The sequence below is a fragment of the Arvicanthis niloticus genome, chromosome 5, assembly GCF_011762505.2.
Source record: "Arvicanthis niloticus isolate mArvNil1 chromosome 5, mArvNil1.pat.X, whole genome shotgun sequence".
In the NCBI taxonomy this organism is placed as follows: domain Eukaryota; kingdom Metazoa; phylum Chordata; class Mammalia; order Rodentia; family Muridae; genus Arvicanthis; species Arvicanthis niloticus.
Genome location: NC_047662.1, coordinates 41,428,054 through 41,447,835, shown reverse-complemented (window position 1 = coordinate 41,447,835; position 19,782 = coordinate 41,428,054). Strand labels below are relative to the sequence as shown.

Below are 19,782 nucleotides of genomic sequence, written 5' to 3'. Positions count from 1 at the left end.
ACTGGCCGAATCTCTGTTATCTAGTACTTAAAGACTTCCAGTGTTTTACGATTTATTATATTTTAAATTGTATGTGCTGTATGCATCTGGGAGTGGGTGGTGTTGGGGCAAGGGTGGTGATACATGTGGGCGCAGGTTCTGAAACAGTCTAGAAGACATTGTACTCCCTTGAGCTGACATTATAAACAGTTATGAACTGCCTGTGTGGGTGCTGATGATTGAACTTACTGAGCCATCTCTCCAGACCCACCTTCCAGACTTCTAAATATACTTTGTTCTTTACAAATTATTCATGTATTTATGTAGGTAACTGCATTGTGGGAGAGCAGGGTGGCCAAAAAGTGAGTTATAAGAAAGGCTCAGAAAGTGTTAGTGCATTTCTTTTTCTTTCCTCTTAACTATACAATCCAGCTTTCAAATGGTAAGCATCCCTGCTTTCCACCCTCCAGAATGTGCTGTTCTCCCTTTCCTCATAGTTTGCGTCGATGAGTCAGAAAGCCTAAGTCTGGTCGGTAGCTAGGGTTGCTGTCTGGTTGGGGCTGGTTGCTTCAGATTCTGATTCCTTCCCTCACTGTGTGTTTGCACATTGTCATTTTCTATGGGCATGTGGAAAGATTGGGAAAACTACTGTGGGTGGTCTCAAGCTGTACCTATGAGACTGAGTCCTGAGTAAGCTACATTTACTTTCAGACCTCATGCTCGGACATTCTGGAGTAGAGAATTAATACCTTACTAAAGGTGAAGTTTCTTAGTCTTGTAGAAACAAAGCTACTTTTTCTTGTCTTTCCTGCCAATTAATGATGCTAGTTACATTTTGTACGTTCCAGTGTTGTCCTCTTTGACATCTTTGTCAATATTCTCACTCATAACCTTGCTGAACCAGCCTATGAAGCTGATGTGGCACAGCTGGAGTATAAACTGGTAGCTGGAGAACATGGTTTAATTATTCGAGTGAAAGGATTCAACCACAAACTACCTGTAAGTATATGAGGGAGCTTTGGAATTTCGTATTCATCTTTGTTGTCCAAAACACTGTGCAGAGGTCTCCATGCAGTACTGTGATGGGAAAGCTTCCCGATGGGCATGGTTTATCATGGTTTCTTTGCCTATGACAGCTGTTCTAACTTTGAACATACATAAGGTTCCTGCCCTGGCTTCCCTCAGTGATAGACTGTGATGTGTTTTATCACAGCAACAGAGAAGCAGACTAGAACAGGCCTATCCCTGAATCTGGGGCTTAATGATTTTAAACTCTAAGGATCCTCCTGTCTCTGGGTGCCATAGTACCCGGCTTATTTTGACATGGATGCTGGGGTGGAACTTAGGTCCTTAGGCTTTTGTGGCAAACACTTTACTGACTGAACCATCTCCCCATCCCCAAGAAGTGTGTGTGTGTATGTGTGCATGTTTGTGCGTGTGTTGTTAGGAGCCATCTGGAGAGGCTAAGGCTAGCAGGTGACTTCCTGGAGGTGACCCACTGTTTTATGTATGGCCTCAGATGGGTGAGCTCTGAGAGGTAAGGTCCCAAGAGACTTCATCTTAGGATTGCTTCTTGCAGTTAATATGCCTTTCCTGTCACCATTACATAGTCCAATGATTCCTGGGTATTAGCCCACCCTATTGGGAAGATCAACATAAGGATGAACTTTTGTGAATGAATGCTGTTTAGATGAATTAATGATTTTATAGAATTCCTTATTTGATTCAAATAATTTTAGGAAGAAAGTTTTGAGATGGTTTTAGTTGTTTTGCCAGAAAGATTAAATTAGAATTGAATAGAATGTGCCCACTCCTCATAGAATAGTAAGTAAAGGCTGCATAATAAGGAATACAATAAACTCACAATTACACTAAAAAGAGAAACAGGCATGGGACAGATTTGTGATCAAGGAAAAACATTCATTCTAGGTCAGATCCCAGGATGAAGCCGCAGGTGTGCACTATGATAAAGCAAGGCCATGGGAAACTGGCTTCGAACTTATGCTAACTGCCTTGAACTTACTATCAACATTCTTCTGTAACTCTCCTTTTGTGTAACATTTTATCTATGTGGTAATTTTCTAAAGAACTTTTGTCTAAGAAGGTATAAAAAAGCCAAAGAGAAAGAATAAAGTGTGGCATCTGGGACTCTGCCCCATCTACCAAATGTATATATGTATATGTCTGTCTATACATACATGTGTAGGTATATGTGTATATATGTAAGTATGTATGAACACTTTGTGGAGTTGAGACAAGTGGTCAGGCTCTACCTGTGTGTGTGTGTGTGTGTGTGTGTGTGTGTGTGAGAGAGAGAGAGAGAGAGAGAGAGAGAGAGAGAGAGAGAGAGAGAGAGAGAGAGAACACAGCCTGTGTTTTAGGCATATCTTACTTCTGTTGTTTCTCTGACGCTCATAATAGCATTTAGGTTTGGTTTGAGGTTATTGCTCACAAAAGAGCAATAACAAATTTAAAGAAGGATATTAATATTTTTGGAACTGGATTCATATTTTAAAAATTCCATAGGAAAGAACCTGGCAGAATCCAGCCCTGTGCTGGCAGAGTAACTCTGAGGAGTATAAGCCCTCCTTTACACCCTTGCCTCCGCCTGCACTGTGGAGGTGATGACTTTGGTCCACCTTCATGGAGCTTCAAGATTCAAACAGATTACATCCCAGAATACAATAGATGTGGTTTGGGAAGTAAGTTTGGAAAGCTGTTTAAAAATACAAACCTTAGAAAATTGATGTTTTTCATTTTGAGGTTTACCTCACCTTAATACTTAAAAACAATACAGAATATATTTATAGAAAGCTAAAAACTAATTTACAGAGTATAGATGCAAGCTTTCTAAAATAATTTGAAAATTAAATATAATGACATTGTAGAGTAAATAACACACCATGGCTAAGTTCCTGATGGCAGGATCGGTCACTTGACTCAATTGGTGGTTGATCCAGTAGCTTTTTCCTTTTTGAAGCAGGTGTTACCCTCCAGAGATGATTAGAAACAAGTATTTGAGTTACATGTTGGGGAAAAAAAAAAAACAATAAAATGCCAAGAAATAGGAAACAGTTTAAGTTCTATCTAGAGAAAATGGAAAGGCTTCACATTCTGGGTTAAGACTACTTTTTGTTGTTGTTATTGTTTTTTAATTAGGATCCTACTCTGTAGCTCTGGGTGTCTTGGAACCCACTATGTAGACCACTGTGTAGACAAACTGGCCTCCAACTCAGAGATCTGCCCGCTTCTTTCTCCCGAGTGCTGGAATTAAAAGCACAATGTGCCACAATGAATGACTTGGATAAGACAACTAAACATTTATTACTGCTTTCAAAATTTATGTGTACATGTAATGCCCTTCCAGTTAAAGGCACATGTAAAGATAGTTTAGAACGAAAATGATGAAACCTGAAGACACATTGCTTCAACTTTGAGCATCTTTGTGGTTTGGCCTCTAGAGATTGAGTCCTGAGCATTTTCCTGGGTCCTCCGCAGTGCCTGTCCCTCCCTGGCCCTGGTACTAACTGAGGGAAAGCATTTCCTCCCTCAGGGTTAGTGTGGTTCCATACTTTGTTGCTTAAAGTGCATTTTCCTTGTAGCTGCTCTTTCAGCTCATTATTGACTACCTGACTGAGTTCAGTTCCACACCCGCTGTCTTTACCATGATAACTGAGCAACTGAAGAAGACCTACTTCAACATCCTCATCAAGCCCGAGACTCTGGCCAAGTAGGTCTACAGGATACGCTTTGTTTGGAGGGCGCCTAGGAGGAGGTGTATGCACTGCTGAAGTAAATTGTTCACATGCCAGAGCCTCAGCTTCACTGCTGAGAACTTGACTAAGGTTCCAGAAGAGGACAAAGGGAACCAAAGCATAAACACCTGTGACATGGACCTCCTGGGTCACTAGCAACTTACATGGGCATGTTTGTATGAATCAGACAGAGGTTCCTTTGGGGCACTCTTCATCAGCTTGTAGAGAACTTCCTGGGAAGGGCAGAAAAGGCTCCCGTGAGTAGATACAGCCTTTGTCCACCTGGGTTTAAGCCCCTTCATGATTTCCTTGTTGGGTGTCTGTAAATGGTCATAAACCAGCCTGACCTTCGACACAGACCCTGCTTTTGTTTTATAAGGGGAGAAGAAATTGAATTCCAGATACTAGGAACTTGAGAAATCCAGTAGCTATTAGGAAGGTGGTTTGGAGATGGACAGTGAAGTTAGTCTGAGAATGAACGAGGGCCATTACCCAGACTCTTAAGTCACTATAATTATCAACACTATAGAGTTACCTTCTAGTAATACAAATGAGTGAAACTTCTAACAAAATAGTAATATTTTAAAATTTGTGGAAAATTAGTTAAATCTGACTCACTAAGCAGTTTATGTGAACTATCTCACTCTATATCTGAGACAGAAAGGTGTGTTGTACTGGTGAATGGACCCATCTGAAACTCTGTGCAGTATTACTCCGTTGTGGCTATTATGGCTAAGTTATGTCAGGAATTACCTGTCTTTGCAAACACTTCTACAGCATCTTGACCTAAAATTTTTCTTAAGATACATTTCTTGCAACATTGTTTTTTAAATGTCCTTTGTACAGAGATGTGCGGCTTTTAATTCTGGAATATTCCCGCTGGTCTATGATTGACAAGTACCGAGCTTTGATGGATGGCCTTTCCCTTGATTGTCTGCTAAACTTTGTCAAGGATTTTAAATCCCAACTCTTTGTTGAGGGCCTGGTCCAAGGGAATGTCACCAGCACGGTGAGTGGGTGCTTTTACAGTAGGTAGGGCCTGTCAGTGTGCCTTTTGGTCTGGAATTATATTAGTCTTCCCTAAATGTTTTGGTGGGTCAGCATTGCCAAGTTCTGGTAGGAGTTTCCAACCCAGTGCTGGACAGCTTACTTCTGCTGAAGACTGTTTATGATCGAGTGACAGGGGTTTGTTATTAATTTGGTTTTCGTTAAATTTTCTGAAGATCTTATGTGGAAACTGTAATGTAGAGATTAAAATAGGAGAGAGACAAAGTATACACACACGTGCACACATGCACAGCCAGCACCTGCATGCCAAGTTTAAGTTCCTAAAGAAGTAAGAGCAGCCTGGTCTACAGAGTGAGTTCCAGGACAGCCAGGACTACACAGAGAAACCCTGTCTCGAAAAACCAAAAAAAAAAAAAAAAAAAAAAAAAAAAAGTATGAGGGGCAGAAATGGAAGAAGGGAAGAAGGGTAGTTTCTGTGGGCCAGTGGGGCTGGAAGGGAGAAAGAGGAAAGTTGTTTAATGAGTTTATAGTTCTGATTTTTCAAGACAGATTTTTTTTAAAAAAGAAATTTTGTCTCACAAGTGTGACTTTTATACTTTAAATTTTTTGTACACTTTTAAAACTGGCAAAATAAGCTATGTTATATGAAAATGTTGAAGCCTGAAAATAATGTGGTAAATGAAAAGTGCTTAGGAGACAACCAGGAAGAAGACACCTAGACCCCGGGGGACTGGGTAAGGCATGGAAAGAAAGGGGGATCTGTGCTGGAGTGGCCTTTTATTAGAATATAAAAATGGTCACTTTGAAACTGTGTCTTTTGCTCTCCCCTTTCTTTCTGGGGAGAATAGAACCACAAACCAGTCTTGGTTTCTGTTCTACCAACAGAAAGTTCTTCAGAGTCTCAATAGCAAGAAAAGTAGGACTAGCAAGCTGTCTGTGTCAGACACAGTGGGAGGACCAGGCAGGGCTTTGGGCTAAGGACATGGGGTTATGAAACAGCCACAGAAGAAATTACTCCAGAGTTGAGCTTACCTTCACTCAGCATCTTCTCTGCAGAACAGAAGGGATGCAGGAAGCTCCAGTGCTATTCTGTTACTTACTGGAAACTTAAAATGTAAACATGCTAGGCAGAGGGGCAGCTTGAGTCAGTATTTGATAAACATAACTGGCCTGATAAACAGCTCCCAGTATTTAGGTGACAGACTCTTTGCTTTCTTAATGCTATCTAATGCGCTGCAGGGAATTAGAAAATTGCAGGTATCAAGTTCTGAGGTATGTATTTGCTTCTGTTTTATCTTTTAGGAATCTATGGATTTCCTAAAATACGTTGTTGAGTAAGTATTGGTTTGAATTTTGTCTTTAAGGTTTATGTGCCCTTCCCAGAAAGAAGCTTTAAGCTGTAGCCCAGCTAATTGTTACTTAGCTCATTTCAGACCTTCCCAGGGAGCTGAAGCCTGAGGTCATCGGTTGGGGTTGGGGGAGAGCAAAAGGTCTGCCTCTGCCTCACGCTGACTGTTCTGCAGCAAGCTGAACTTCATGCCCCTGGAGCGGGAGATGCCTGTGCAGTTCCAGGTGGTGGAGCTGCCAAGCGGCCACCACCTATGCAAAGTTAGAGCTCTGAATAAAGGGGATGCCAACTCTGAAGTCACTGTGTACTACCAGGTGAGCTTGCCTCACACACTAAAGTGTGATGGAAATTCCCATGTATTTCCCTAACAGAGCCCAGGCAGTAAGAAGATATTTGTTAACCGACAACTTGGAAAGAAATGAAAGTAAACCTAGCTAAGTAATCAGCATAGAACAACCAGAATGACTACCAAATGAGAAAAATTCATCCCCTGCTTTTAGTAGAGTGGTAAATCCAAGACAGAGTTCTTTATTCTTTGGGACTCAGATCTCCTTTTCTGTGTGTTCTTTCCACAGTGTGTGGGGGGGGTGTCTGTAAACAAGCGCTTTTCAGCGGCCCTCAGTTGGCTCAGAGCCCGCTAGTCCTTGGTTGATCCCACTCACTTCTAATCTGTGAACATGTGCACATCCTCTCTAAACCTGTCCTGTCCAGTCGGTGGTCTACCCTTTGGGTAACACATTTTTTACTTTTTTTTTTTTTTTTTTTTTTTTTTTTTGACTTGTGTTGCTGATCCTGGGTCTGAGTACCACCTTTCTCCCCTTTATTGTACGTGTGAGTGCCAGTAGAAGAAGTCAACCTTCGATATCATTTCTCAGTGCCATCCACCTCCCTACCTCATCCTTTTTGTGTTAAAAAGAGAGAGAGACAGAGACAGAGAGACAGAGCGTGCGTGTGAGAGAGAGAAAGACTGGTGGCCAGTGAGCCCAAGGGTTACAAGTACAAGCCACCACACCAAAATCCTTTTTAAAAAATTTATTTTTATTTTATTAGTGTTTTTTCTAAATGTATGTCTGCATACCACATGTATGCCTGGTGCCTTCAGAGGCTATAAAAGGGTGTTGGATCCTTGGAACTGGAGTTACAGATGTTTGTGAGCCACCATTTGGGTTCTAGGAATTAAATCCAGCCCCAACCCCAATATTTGTTAAATGTGGCTTCTGGGATTAAACTCATAAGGCAGGCTCTTGACCATCTGAGCCATCTCCCCAGTCCTGTCTGTCTCTGAACAAATTCATCATCAAATGATGCCATGGTCATTTCATACAAACTCCTTCCTTTAGGAAACTGTTTCCCTCCACAGAACACACTTGACTGGTTATATACTAGCCCTCTTAAAGGGAAAGAGGACATCTTGGTGCTTGTTAATTGAGGTGCTAGGAGGTGCAGGTTCTATCTTCTTCCTCTGGAATCTGTCAGAGAAACCTGAGAGGCTTATTCCAACAAGCACGGGCAGCATCCTTGTTTGGCCTCCATTCATGTTTATCCTGTGTTAGTGTGGACTTACTCTTTAGGCTTCTTGGGTACTTTCAAAGTACTTGGTTTGTACCTACGTGTTTCAGAGACAGATTTAGAGCTTCCACAATCACTAACCATTTCTTGCTGAATACAGATATTAGATTTTACAATGTATCCTGAGCCTTGCAAGCAGGAGCTGTGAGGCTAGGGATTGTTGGTGTTACCCATGTCTATCTAAAAGGGGACACTAGTGCCAATGCTACAGGTGTTCCAGCAGAATTCCTGCTCTCAGGTCTCGGGCTGGTGGGAAGGGAGATAATAAACAGGAGCGTGGGGCAGGAAGATAGGGTGTGAGACCTAAGAAAGTAGTGGCCAAGATGGGTAAACCCTGTAAGCCACTGCTTGTCTGATCCCGTTTTCCCTACAGTCAGGTACGAGGAGTCTGAGAGAATATACTCTGATGGAGCTGCTTGTGGTAAGTACTGAGCAGGAGTTCCTGGTCAACCATGAGACCAAGCTTTATGCCTAAGGGCTGTGTACCTGTGGTAGTCAGAAACTTGTCATTGGAAGGTCAGGTGGCTATTTATTTTCATCCAATACGAGTAGTAGTCAGGGTCCTGGACCATTTGGGAGAAAGGCTTATATGGGAGGCTGGATTTTGGAAATATATACAATACTTTGGGGTAAGAAAATCAAGGTTTCTCTTCTGAGTGTTGGGCTGATAGAAAGTATGGTGAATTACAGATGCACATGGAAGAGCCCTGCTTCGACTTCCTTCGAACCAAGCAGACCCTGGGGTAAGTGCTGGCAAGAACACTGAGCACCTGTGGCTCCCTTGCAGGCAGTCTGCTTTGGCCCTCTCATACCATACAGTGTCTGTGTGTCAGCACTTCTGCAGTTTGTGTGTTGGATGATGAATTTTTTCCATTTGTTCAGACATCTTCATGGGCCAGAAGTTAGCTTATACCCAGTTCAGCAGCAGGTGGTACCTGCACTTCAGCCTATGCAAGCAGCAGCATACAGGCTTATGTTCCATTTGGGACTTCCAAAAAAGCCAGAAGCCCTTCACCACCACATGAACTCCTCTAACTTCTTTGTCTGGCTTTAGGTACCACGTCTACCCGACCTGTAGAAATACATCTGGGATTCTAGGATTTTCTGTAACTGTTGGGACTCAGGCAACCAAATACAAGTAAGAGAGTAAATGGGTCCATCCCCGTTCTTCTAGACAATGGGGTTAGGGGTGGGGTACTACAGGTGCATCCCTGAATCCTGTACAACTGTGGTCAACCATGGTTTCATTTTAGTTGAAAGGGTGGGATGGATAGCCCATCTAGGATTAATCAGAGGCTTTACTAGTCACATAGGGTATGTCTCAAATTGTATAGGTTACTTTTCAGGGATTACCAATGTTTGATTTCAGAGAGACTAGAGGAAAAGGATGTAGGACTGATAATGTAGCTCCTCACCGAATGCAAAGCCCTGGGTTGGAGTCCCAGTATCACATAAAGCCAGACATGAGAGCACTGGGAGGCAGTTAGGAGGATGAAGAAGTCAAGGCCAGCCCAGGGGCTACATGACTGTCTTAAGCCTCAGAACCACCAGGTGGCTCAGTAGTTAAGAGTACTTGTTCTTATACTTACTCTTATTAGATTTCTGTCATCCACATGGCAGTTCACAACTTTGTATACCTCCAATTCTAAGACATCCAATGCCTTCTGAACTCTGTGGTCATCAGGCAGACATGTGAGCGAATACACATATGAATAAATCTTAAAAACCAAACACAGATCCTCTAACTGTGTGGGTACTAGGAAGTGAGGCTGAAGGTTGCAGGTACAGTTCTTCCACATTTGTCTTTGCTCTCCTGGCTTAGGGTAGAAAACTTTCAGCCTTTATGCTGAGGGAGGCTGAATTCCTTTGGCTTTTACCCAAATTGTTTCAGCTCTGAAACTGTTGACAAGAAGATAGAAGAATTTCTTTCCAGCTTTGAGGAGAAGATTGAGAACCTCACAGAAGATGCATTCAATACTCAGGTGACTATTACCCAGTCTTTGTAAGCCTTCAGGATACCAGAGCTAGTCAATACCATGATTTGCACAATGGCCAGGGTGTTCACAGTGCATTTAACCAAATGTTTCTCTAAACATAATGTGTGCACTTGCACACACACACACAGAGGTATGTCTGTCTCAAGCTGTTGGTTCTGACTTGGTGTGACGTCATGGCTGCACATGTGTTTGACAGGTCACAGCTCTGATCAAGTTGAAAGAGTGTGAGGACACCCACCTTGGGGAGGAGGTGGACAGGAACTGGAATGAAGTGGTGACACAGCAGTATCTCTTTGACCGCCTTGCCCATGAGGTAACGGTTTCTCAGACCAGACAGTCCCGAAGGACTGGGGAAGGCTTCTGATTGGAGGAGAAGCCTAGGCCATGTGTCCATGTTTGTCTTTTATTTGGCAACTTGTAGCTGAAATCTAAAATAAGACCACCACAAAAGCACTTTGGTCTTCTCGTCCACTCTGTGAGGTGCCAACAGTCGCTGGACTGTGCAGTGGCCCTGTGACATGTGATGACATGTGAGGCTGGGCTGTGCAGTGGCCCTGTGACATGTGAGGCTGGGCTGCTCAACTGTAATCACAACTTCGCTAAACAGTTGTGAGGAAGTACAAAGGCCTGTCACTAAGGATCTCTGTCCTTTCTGTGGAAGGGTAGGGGCAGGTTGAGACAAGCCAAGTGAGATAACTTAGGTGCTGGGGATGGGAGGGTGGACTTCCGCCTGCGATGATGCTCTCACATCTGTGTCTCTACCACCTTCTCTTCCTCGGCAAGATTGAAGCACTGAAGTCTTTCTCAAAGTCAGACCTGGTCAGTTGGTTCAAGGATCACAGAGGACCTGGAAGTAAAATGCTCAGTGTTCATGTGAGTATGGCCAACCGTCTGCAGCCCTGCTCACATCCAGCTGGCAAACTTCTCACCTGCATCTTTGGCCTCTTTCAGGTTGTTGGATATGGGAAGTATGAACTGGATGAGGATGGTGCCCCTTCTGGTGAGGATTCAAATTCTTGTGAAGGGATGCAGCTAACCTACCTGCCACCCTCTCCTCTCCTGGCAGAATCCACCATCCCCATTACTGACATCAGGGCCTTCACAGCAACACTCAGCCTCTACCCCTACCATAAAATAGTCAAATAAACTGCAGTCTCATTGGCCTGAAATGACGTGTGTAAAGACGTGTGTGCATTTTATGGAGTTACACTTCTGCCTTAGGGCTTCCGTTGGAGTTTTGCGATGGCAACCTAGAATTTGATTTACTTTTACCCTTCTTCTACAAGACTAACCCAGAGTTACTGCACTGGATGGCAATGAGATAGAAGCCAAGTGTGACCTCAACACTTGTGTCAACAACGCAGGGGCCCCTGGCCTGTGTCCTCTGAGGAGAACCCAGTTCTTGTGTGCTTATATATAATTAATTTGTTAATTAATAGCACCAAACTGCCCTGGTTTTGTTCTTTAATGTATTTTAAAATAAACATAATTCTGTATTTCCCTTCAGATCAAGCCATCTGCCGTGGCTTTCTTGGGGGTTGGAGTGGGGGAAAGTGTAGTCCTCCAGCCCTGTGAGGCAGTAAGGCACTCCAGGACGGGCTGCATGTGCAGGAGAGGTGGAGGAGGCTCCAGTGGGGAGAGCCAGGCCTCACAGGTTGGTCTTAAAACAATCAAAGAAACATATTTTTAAAAAGGTTGGAAAATTATTTTATGAAGCCTTAAGAAGCACTGCATATAATTATACTTCAGGTTTAGATACAATCTAATCATATAGTTCAATTCTAAAATAAAGGTTATAGGTGAAACCAGGAAATTTCCTAACACTTGATTTTCATACATTGCACTAATTTTCTAAAACAACTCTGAGGAAACAGTATTTACAGGTGGGAGTACTTGTGAAAACTGTCAGCTGCTGTTTATGTGTGTGTATATCTAGAATTCAAGATTATATGAACTAGGAGATAAAGATTTTTATGCCTGAAGAGCAGAACTGGAGGACAGGATGCTGAGGCCTGGGACTGTCTGTAAATATTTCTCAAAGCACGGGATCTGGAAGAGGAAGAGACGTCATGTTTTGAGACCTGAAGTTTTTCTCAGGACTGAAGTCAAAATTGTAACTGCCACAGAGGAGAAAAGGGAAGCGTTTTCCACTTTAATTGTTCATCTGTGTCGGCAAGTCCAGTATCCCTGAGATAGGAACCACTGCATTAAGAAGGAAGAGACAAGTTCTCCTGAAGGAAGATTGATTGTTGCTTAGTTACGCCTACTGCCCTGGTCACCAGGTGTGAATTCAGTTGCCAGCCTAATGCTTCACAGCACCAAGACGCTTCAGTAAGGGGTCATCGTAAACCCAGCATTCTCCGTCTTCGTGAAAGAGCTACAAAAGGAAGAGAGGATCTGGTTAGGCAGTGTGGTTTTATTCCATGCCATGCCCATTCCACTGTAGCTAGGAACTCAGGAACTCAAGGTCCATCCCTGCATCCTTCACTGGCATGGACGAGTCACTGTTCACACCAGAGAGCAGCAGAGCACGACTTACCCTTGTCTCCCACTGAACTTCCTTCTCCTTTCTTTCTCTGGCTTCTGCCCTTTGTCTTTCTTCAAGTCTGTGCTTTGCTTCCGTTGCTGCATCAATGTCTCTGATTTTTAAATTGAAAGTGACATCCTTCCAAAGGCTAGAATAAAGAGATGGACGGAGCCCGTGAGCTGGGGGAGTGCAGCTTGAGTGGAGCCCAGGCCTCCGTAAGCTGCTCACGGTAGCAGAGCAGTAGAGAACATGGTAGCAGGCTCTCAAGAGCCCGCTGCTAATCATCAACTACAGAGCATGCGAGGACAGCAGCGTGCAAGCTACAACCCAAGGAGCTAAGACTTAGGTCTGCTCTCTGCCTTCCTCTCTGGCTCTCTATAGGGTTTGATGAGATTTGAAAATTTTCATTTTAGAAAAAGTCTCAGTTTAAGAATGTGATCTCAAAAGGGTTAAGAGGTCAACTGTAGGAACTTAAAAGGTGTAAGGAATTCTTAACTGTAGGAAAAGAGACAGAGAAATCAGTAAACTTGCCTTTGGTTACAAAGTTCTTAAATTCTGGTATTGACAATGGACCCAGGCACTGGAGTTCAATGGGCACTGGTTTTTACTGCTGTCTGCCAGAGCCTGGTCTAAAGGGTACCAAAGACGCACATGGCAGCTGCTCTGGTTAGGGCTCCTTACCTGCGGGATTCATACTCGTTCTGATCTTCCAACTTCCTCACCTTTTTCTTGATTATAGGCAACTTCTTGGTGTCTACAAAGACAGTGTTTTCCTAGACAAGAGGCAGAATGATGCATTATTAACACATAAATCCCACACATCTCAGCACAATGAGTTTCATATGCAACCTATGTCTAAAATTCTTGAGTTCAGAGCTCAGTTCAACAGACAGATTCAGCATGGCTGTGTGTTCACTACATGCTTGAGATATAATTTCTTGGAACTAGACCACCTCTATCAAATAAGTGGCCTCTGAAGAGGAGTTGTAAATCCTCTCTGAGCTCCGCTTCAGTAGCTTTCCCTGTCAATCGATATACTTGGCTTAATAGCAACACTGAGTAGATACAAAATCCAAGTTCCTTCATGGCAGGACAGTCCTATTTCTCTATCCCTGAGGCAAAGCCAGTCAAATCATCATTAACCTGAGTATACAAACATAATTAGCATTTTGTGCTGATTAATTTTATGTCAGCTGACACAGGCTAGAGTCACCTGAGGGAGTCCCAATTGAGAAAAATGCCTACATAAGATCTAGCTGTAGACCATTTTCTTGATTAGTAATTAACGAGCTGGGTGGGGGGAGCACACAAGCCCACTGTAGGTAGAGCCATCCCAGGGCTGGTGGTCCTGGGTTGTTTAAGAAAGCAGGCTGAGCAAGCCATGACGAACTAAGCAGCACCCTCCATAGCCTCTGCATCAGTTCCGCCTCCAGGTCCTGCCTGCCCTGTGTGGCGAGCTCCTGCTCTTCCTGCTTTCTCTGAGGAGCTGTTGTATATGAAGTGTCAGTGAAATAAACCCTTTCCTCCTAAGTTGCTTTTGGTCATTTTCTTTTTAATCACAGCAATCGTTAACCCTAACTAAGACACATTTCATCTTACAAATCTTTTGACAACATTTACCAGGTGACTGCTAAGCACTGCCTCAAATAAATTATTCTCAACTGTTTTGAGAACAGAAAAAAGAAAGGCCATTTTGTCACCTGTACTGTAGGAAAGTGGGCAGGGAAGGAGGGACAGCTCACTCTGAAGAGATGCTAGCTGTTCTTGGTTAAAATTCCAGACAAGGGAACACCACCCAGGGTGGGCTGCATACAGTGCAGCTTAGGCAAATGACAGTTCTTACCCCTGTTGCATATTTTGCATACATGATACCATTCCATTCCCCTTCAATTGAGCAGAAGGACTTCTTGTCATTTGGAGAACTAAACAGAAAAGAAACAATTTATATTAGTCTCAAGCTGGAAACTATTCTACTCAAGCAAGTGGTCAGTATAAAATGGGAAAGCAACTGTGGGGTCTGGTAAAAAGCAGCTGAGCAGATCCAAAAGGCCAAACAAATTTCACAGTAAGACACTGGCTTTCCCATCATTCCTCACTCAGGACAGTGTTCTCCAGAGGATCTGTGGTATTTAGCAATGTACTGAACACAAATACCATATGAAAGAATCCATCTGTCTTCTATAAATTACGTCAAAGCCCAAGGATATGCTCCAAATGTTTTTAGGACAGGCCTAACAATGGCTTCCTTCTGACCACCCTGTTCAGGGCCCTATACTGCTCCTCCCCCTTGGTTTCTTTCTTTCTTTCTTTCTTTCTTTCTTTCTTTCTTTCTTTCTTTTCTTTTCTTTTTTTTTTTTTTTTTGGTTTGGCTGCTGATTCTTTTATTCAGATTAAATGACTTTGGAAAACTGATTAAGCAACCAGTCAAGCATTACTCCACTGCAACAGTGTTTGAAGGCAGAGAAAAGGCCACAGGGCATAACAGGACAGACTCCTTTTGCAGGCAGCTCTGAATCCACAAACTCCTGCTACCCAGCCACCTCTCAGGTTCTGTCCTGCCAGAAATCTATCTATATGAGATGTCTACTGCTTTTCTCTAGCAAAGGAACAGAAAAATGAGGGGCTTTGTGAAGGTCTTGCAGGTCAGAAAGCCTGTTTTCAGGATGAGCTCATGGTCCATCCTGACAAGGTTGGGAGTCCATGGTGCAGTTGAGCCTGGCCCTTAGGGGACTAGTTCTCAGCAGAGCAGAGCCCACCTACCACCCTGGAGGATCTGGGCCCAGGGTGTAGGTCTCCTTCTGACAGGAGATCTAGGAAGAAGCTGACACATAAGATGGACTCCCAAAGTCAGTCAATGGTTAGTTCCCAACAGAAGTTCAAGAGAGGAAAGGACTTCAGAAAAGTGGAACTGAGGCAGAAAAACAAAATACCTACAAAATCTCTGCAGTAATTCTGTGCTTCTTGCCCCCATAGAAAGGCTTAGTGTGGAAGACGATATTTGCACTGTAACCCGTTTTGGAGCAGTTAATATTGCATTCTCCTCCTAATTCCACCCAGGGCACTGTGAGGATAGACCTGCAAGATCAAAGGTTCTCAGGTAAGATTGGCAGTTAGGAAAGAAAGGAAGGGTGTGGCTTAACCAAGGTTGCAGCTGAGAAGACTCATCTACTTGCCTTCCGTAGCCATTGGGGAATGTGAGAATGTAGTGTTCATCGTACTCCAGACACGAGACACAGCCTAGGGAGGAGAAGAGCCTGTCAGGGCAGCAGCCTGCTGTCTGTTGATGGGTATGGAGCTCCATTCACCTTAGGTGATGTAGTGTATACCCCATCTATTCCTCCTCCAAATTCATGTGTTTACATGTAATTATGACACCCAGCCTGACTTTCAGGGAACATTTCCCTTGAGTGTCCAGTACATGCTAGAATTCACACCGTCGCACACTTACCCTGACCTATGTTGTGTACCCCAATGGACATCCCAAGGAATTTTGATTTAGTCCAGATATGAGCATTGAATTGTATCTTCTTGTTAAAACACTCAGCATAAAAGGCTGAAACTGAAAAGAAAGTGCTTTTTTAATCACTGCTCCAAACTCACTGGCAGAAGATCCTTCTCACAGAAAAGAGCCTCAAATCATGTTAGGTGTGTATCTGTTACCCTCTTCCCAAAGCAAGCACAGAGAGCCAGTAGGCAGGAGATTATGACAACTCCACCTGTCCAGTTCCTCAAAGATGCTCAGCTCCCTCCCCTCAATCTGGGCCCCTCCAATATGTCAACTCTTTTTTGTTTCTTGACAAGGTCTCCCTATGGTCTCTCTGGTTGTCCTGGCACTCCCTATGTAGACCAGGCTGGCCTCAAACTCCCAGAGATGCCCCTGCCTCTGCCTCCCAAGTGCTGAGACTAAAGGTGTGCACCACTGCTGCCTGGCTCAATATTTCCATTCTTAATGTTACATTGAACAAAAATGTTGAGGATATATATTCTCTCAACCATGTCTGGAATCTACTGTGCAAAAACTACAAACTAATGGTCTCCAAGTTGCCATGGGTAAGGTGACTAAGTGTTAGTTCCCAACCCCCTTCATTCTATGCAGTCAGTGATGCTGAGTCTCTGATTAGTTTCCAGTTCAGGTAACAAGAAGGACAGCACTCAAGTGACAAGTCATTTGACCTGGCTGTTGTTCACTGGCTGACAGTTTAAGACTGAAGGTTGTAGAAAACCTGTAACTTACTGGGCGGATGATGGGAAACTTGCTCAGCCACAAATGTTACACTGTTCTTAGAAACCCAAGGAACCGGCCCCTCTGAAACGAGCTCCTGGAAGCAATTGTAACATCAATTTTAAAACTTTTTCGATAAAACAGGACGATGCAGAATCTAATAAGCAGCATCTCTTGTCTCGTGGACACACACACATTTCCATTACAGCACTTAACTGCTGCCAGTTAGGGGGTTGTAGTTTCCCTGACTACATTAAGATTCTTGAAGGCTCACGTACCTAATATGAGGGAGGCTATAAAGCCAGGCCTGGCACAGCTATCCTTGTATGCACGGAACACTGCACCTCTGTTTTCAGTAAGGACTACATATTAATGTGTTTCTTGGAAATAAGATACAGAGTCATATTTTCCACAAGATTATTTTGGGTCAGGCACTATTAACTGGGGACTTTTCCATTTTTATGCCTAGAAGCTATATGGGTCTACGTTCTTTGTTGTTGGTCTTTGTCGGCAAAACAACTCTAAATAGAGCCCCAGACCAGGGGGACGGTTCAACAGGTAAAGACACTGGAAACCTCACCTATTCCTAATACTCATGTAAAAATGGAGAGAATCCACAAAGCTGTCTTCTGACCCCCACATCTGCCATGTATCCTCCTCACACCAATAAACAAACACATAAACATCAGAGCTCTAGGTCAGTTCTAGGTCAGTCTTCTCTAGCTGACTGTTCTCATACAACCTCCTAAGCATCCAGGTACACTAAACTCTCTCTCCATCAGACTTCCTAGCAAGTGCCATCCTCAAGTTTTACTCTGAAAGCTCCATTCACATGTCCAACAGTCTCAGTCCATCCTGGCTTATCCTTCCTTCGGCAGTGAAGGAGTGTTGATGCACGCGTGGGTATAAGGACATATCGCTGACTGTCTCCTCTTCCCAAGCTCCACTGCTCACCTGTCTACCCCACCTCACATATGGCGTTAAAACCGCAGGGTTTTTTTTAGAATACCTCTTTAAGCATCTGGTTCCAAATTTAGTTTTTATAAAAATCATTACAATGATCTTTCCTCAAAGCAAAACTGAGACCCCAATAAGCCACAAATGTACGGTTATGGTGTAAAGGCTGTCACAATCTGACTTAATGCCCACCCCAAGTCATGCTGCTTGTCTTTCAACCTCCCGCCACTTACAGAAAACACTCGCCAACAATATTCTCTGCACAGTGAACATGAGATCACTGTTTTTATCTTTATTGGATCCTGATAAAGTGAATCTTAAATTATTTCACAGTGTGAAATAATTGGAAACCATAACACTGGGCCATCCAGAAGGCTCCGCTGGTAAAAGTGTCTCCTGCCAAGTCTGGGGACCCAAAGCCACTCTCGTGACCAACATAGAACTGCCTCCTGAGTGCTGTCCTCTGACCACACATATTTATGACACATACTCGTCCACAGTCACAGAGATAAAGTCAGACAGTCAGACAGACAGACAAACACACACACACAGGCACAGAGGTGTGGGGGGGGGGGGAACTCACTGCGTTCTCTTCAGTATCATTCGGCAATGTCCAGTGACACTGAAAGATCTCACCCAAAATAGGATTGTACGGCTTTTTGGCCACCGATCCTCTCCTTCCTGCGTGGAAGGCTGAGAGGTACCATTTCACAACCTGAACCATTCGGTCCCTGGGATCCTTCTGATCACTAATGCTGGAAGGGACAAAGACAAACGTCAAGTTTCACTTTTGGCAAGATGCACACTGGATGATCTACCCTGTGCCACGTGTGCCAATACTGTGGGTACCAACTCCAGTCTGACACCAAGGCACAACATGCACAACTAAAGCAGTCACCTCAGGGTTCGGTTACAAGACTCTAGCAGATACTTATATCCATTTAGCTAATTGTCACCCAATTAGAACACAGTATGTCCATCATCCCCAGCTCCCTCTGCATGCTACATGCCCTCCTGAGGTAAATACTGCTGCTAGTTTTGGAGCCACATCTTCTTTGGCTTGTTCCAGGACTTCATGCAAGTCGAGTGTGCTGCTTCAGACAGAGAGGCTTTCTACGTCCCAAACTGCCAACCAATAATCTCATCACTGCTTGGGTTTGAGTTCAATTCTCTTGTCTAGTTCTTTTGAGTCTGGGACTGCAGGTGGCTTGTGCCACCACATTCCAGCTATTTAATTCTTTTATAAACAACAAACAATATCATACTAAGCTTATGTTTATGTCAAAAAACATAATACTAATTATTTTTGATTTGTTCAGATATTCTATAGGCTGGTTTTCTTTGTAAATTTTATTATTTTATGTATTGGTGGTTTGCTTGCATTTATGTCTGTGCAGCACATGCATGCCTGGGGCCAGGGGAGGCCAGAAGAGGGTGTTGGATCCCCTGGAACTGGAGCTACACATGATTGAGCTACAGACATCTGGGTTCTGGGAAACAAACCTGAGTCTTCTGGAAGAGCAACCAGTATTCCCAACCACAGAGATCTCTCCAGCCCTTACTGATTTCTTGGGATGGCTCTCCAGTCAACTCTGCAGAGACTGGCTGATTTTCTTCTCCTTGTAGTTATTCTTGTTTTAGTTTGCTATGGGGGGTGGTATGGGCAATCATGTGAGGGCTTCACACAGGCTAAGGGATCACCTTACTACCAGGCTACACTCCAGATCTGCTGCATGTATCTTGAAGCTGTATGTGTGTGTGTGTGTGTGTATATATATATATATATATATATATATATATATATATATATATATGGATATGGATATATACATGTGTATATATACATATATATACACATACATACATATATACACAATGAAAGAATGAATTTATCAAGAAAAAGTATAATATATACATATATATATACACATACACACACATATATATATTATTTTTTTTCTTGATAAATTCATTCTTTTATCATTACAAATTATCTCTGGTTATGTTTCTTGTTTGTTTTGAGATGGTCTCATTCTTTGGCCCAAGCTGGCTTGGTGCTTACTTTGAGGCTACAGGACATTTATCTTCTTTGTTCCTTTGGTACTAAAACAGCTATAGCAACTTTGCTGTGCTCAGTGCTCTCCATGGTGTGGTGGTTTGAAGAAGAATGCCCCCAACAGGCTCATATGCTTGAAAGCTTAGTCCCCAGTCGATAACTGTTCAGGAGAATTAGGAGTGTATCCCTGTTGGAGGAGGTATGTCACTGGGGGTGGGCTTGGAATTTTCAAAAGCCTACACTAGGCCCAGTCTCTGCCTCTGCCTGCAGATTAGGATGTAAAGCTCTTAGCTACTTTTCCAGCACAATGACTGCCTGTCTGCCTGCCACTATACTCCCTGCCATGATAATAATGGAATAACCC

The 19,782-nt window shown here is 43.3% G+C and overlaps 2 protein-coding genes across 18 annotated transcripts in view; one reads left to right on the top strand and one right to left on the bottom strand.

Moving 5' to 3' along the window:
- Nucleotides 1–10,825, top strand: part of Nrdc (nardilysin convertase) — a 61,882-nt gene extending 51,057 nt beyond the window's left edge. For all 3 annotated transcript variants that reach the window (XM_034502013.2, XM_076934473.1, XM_034502014.2), the window contains 12 exons: nt 828–978; nt 3,582–3,709; nt 4,581–4,743; nt 6,045–6,076; nt 6,266–6,404; nt 8,033–8,080; nt 8,350–8,402; nt 8,714–8,797; nt 9,551–9,641; nt 9,853–9,969; nt 10,440–10,529; nt 10,608–10,825. In XM_034502013.2, coding sequence (XP_034357904.1) covers nt 828–978; nt 3,582–3,709; nt 4,581–4,743; nt 6,045–6,076; nt 6,266–6,404; nt 8,033–8,080; nt 8,350–8,402; nt 8,714–8,797; nt 9,551–9,641; nt 9,853–9,969; nt 10,440–10,529; nt 10,608–10,802 — 1,291 coding nt within the window. In that variant the 3' untranslated portion in view covers nt 10,803–10,825. The remainder of the gene's footprint in view (nt 1–827; nt 979–3,581; nt 3,710–4,580; nt 4,744–6,044; nt 6,077–6,265; nt 6,405–8,032; nt 8,081–8,349; nt 8,403–8,713; nt 8,798–9,550; nt 9,642–9,852; nt 9,970–10,439; nt 10,530–10,607) is intronic.
- Nucleotides 10,826–11,794: 969 nt separating this feature from the next.
- Nucleotides 11,795–19,782, bottom strand: part of Osbpl9 (oxysterol binding protein like 9) — a 133,954-nt gene continuing 125,966 nt past the window's right edge. For all 15 annotated transcript variants that reach the window (XM_034502016.2, XM_034502018.2, XM_034502015.2 and 12 more), the window contains 9 exons: nt 17,946–18,117; nt 16,418–16,502; nt 15,632–15,742; nt 15,357–15,420; nt 15,118–15,258; nt 14,027–14,105; nt 12,865–12,956; nt 12,196–12,331; nt 11,795–12,033 (listed from right to left, as the gene is read on the bottom strand). In XM_034502016.2, coding sequence (XP_034357907.1) covers nt 11,959–12,033; nt 12,196–12,331; nt 12,865–12,956; nt 14,027–14,105; nt 15,118–15,258; nt 15,357–15,420; nt 15,632–15,742; nt 16,418–16,502; nt 17,946–18,117 — 955 coding nt within the window. In that variant the 3' untranslated portion in view covers nt 11,795–11,958. The remainder of the gene's footprint in view (nt 12,034–12,195; nt 12,332–12,864; nt 12,957–14,026; nt 14,106–15,117; nt 15,259–15,356; nt 15,421–15,631; nt 15,743–16,417; nt 16,503–17,945; nt 18,118–19,782) is intronic.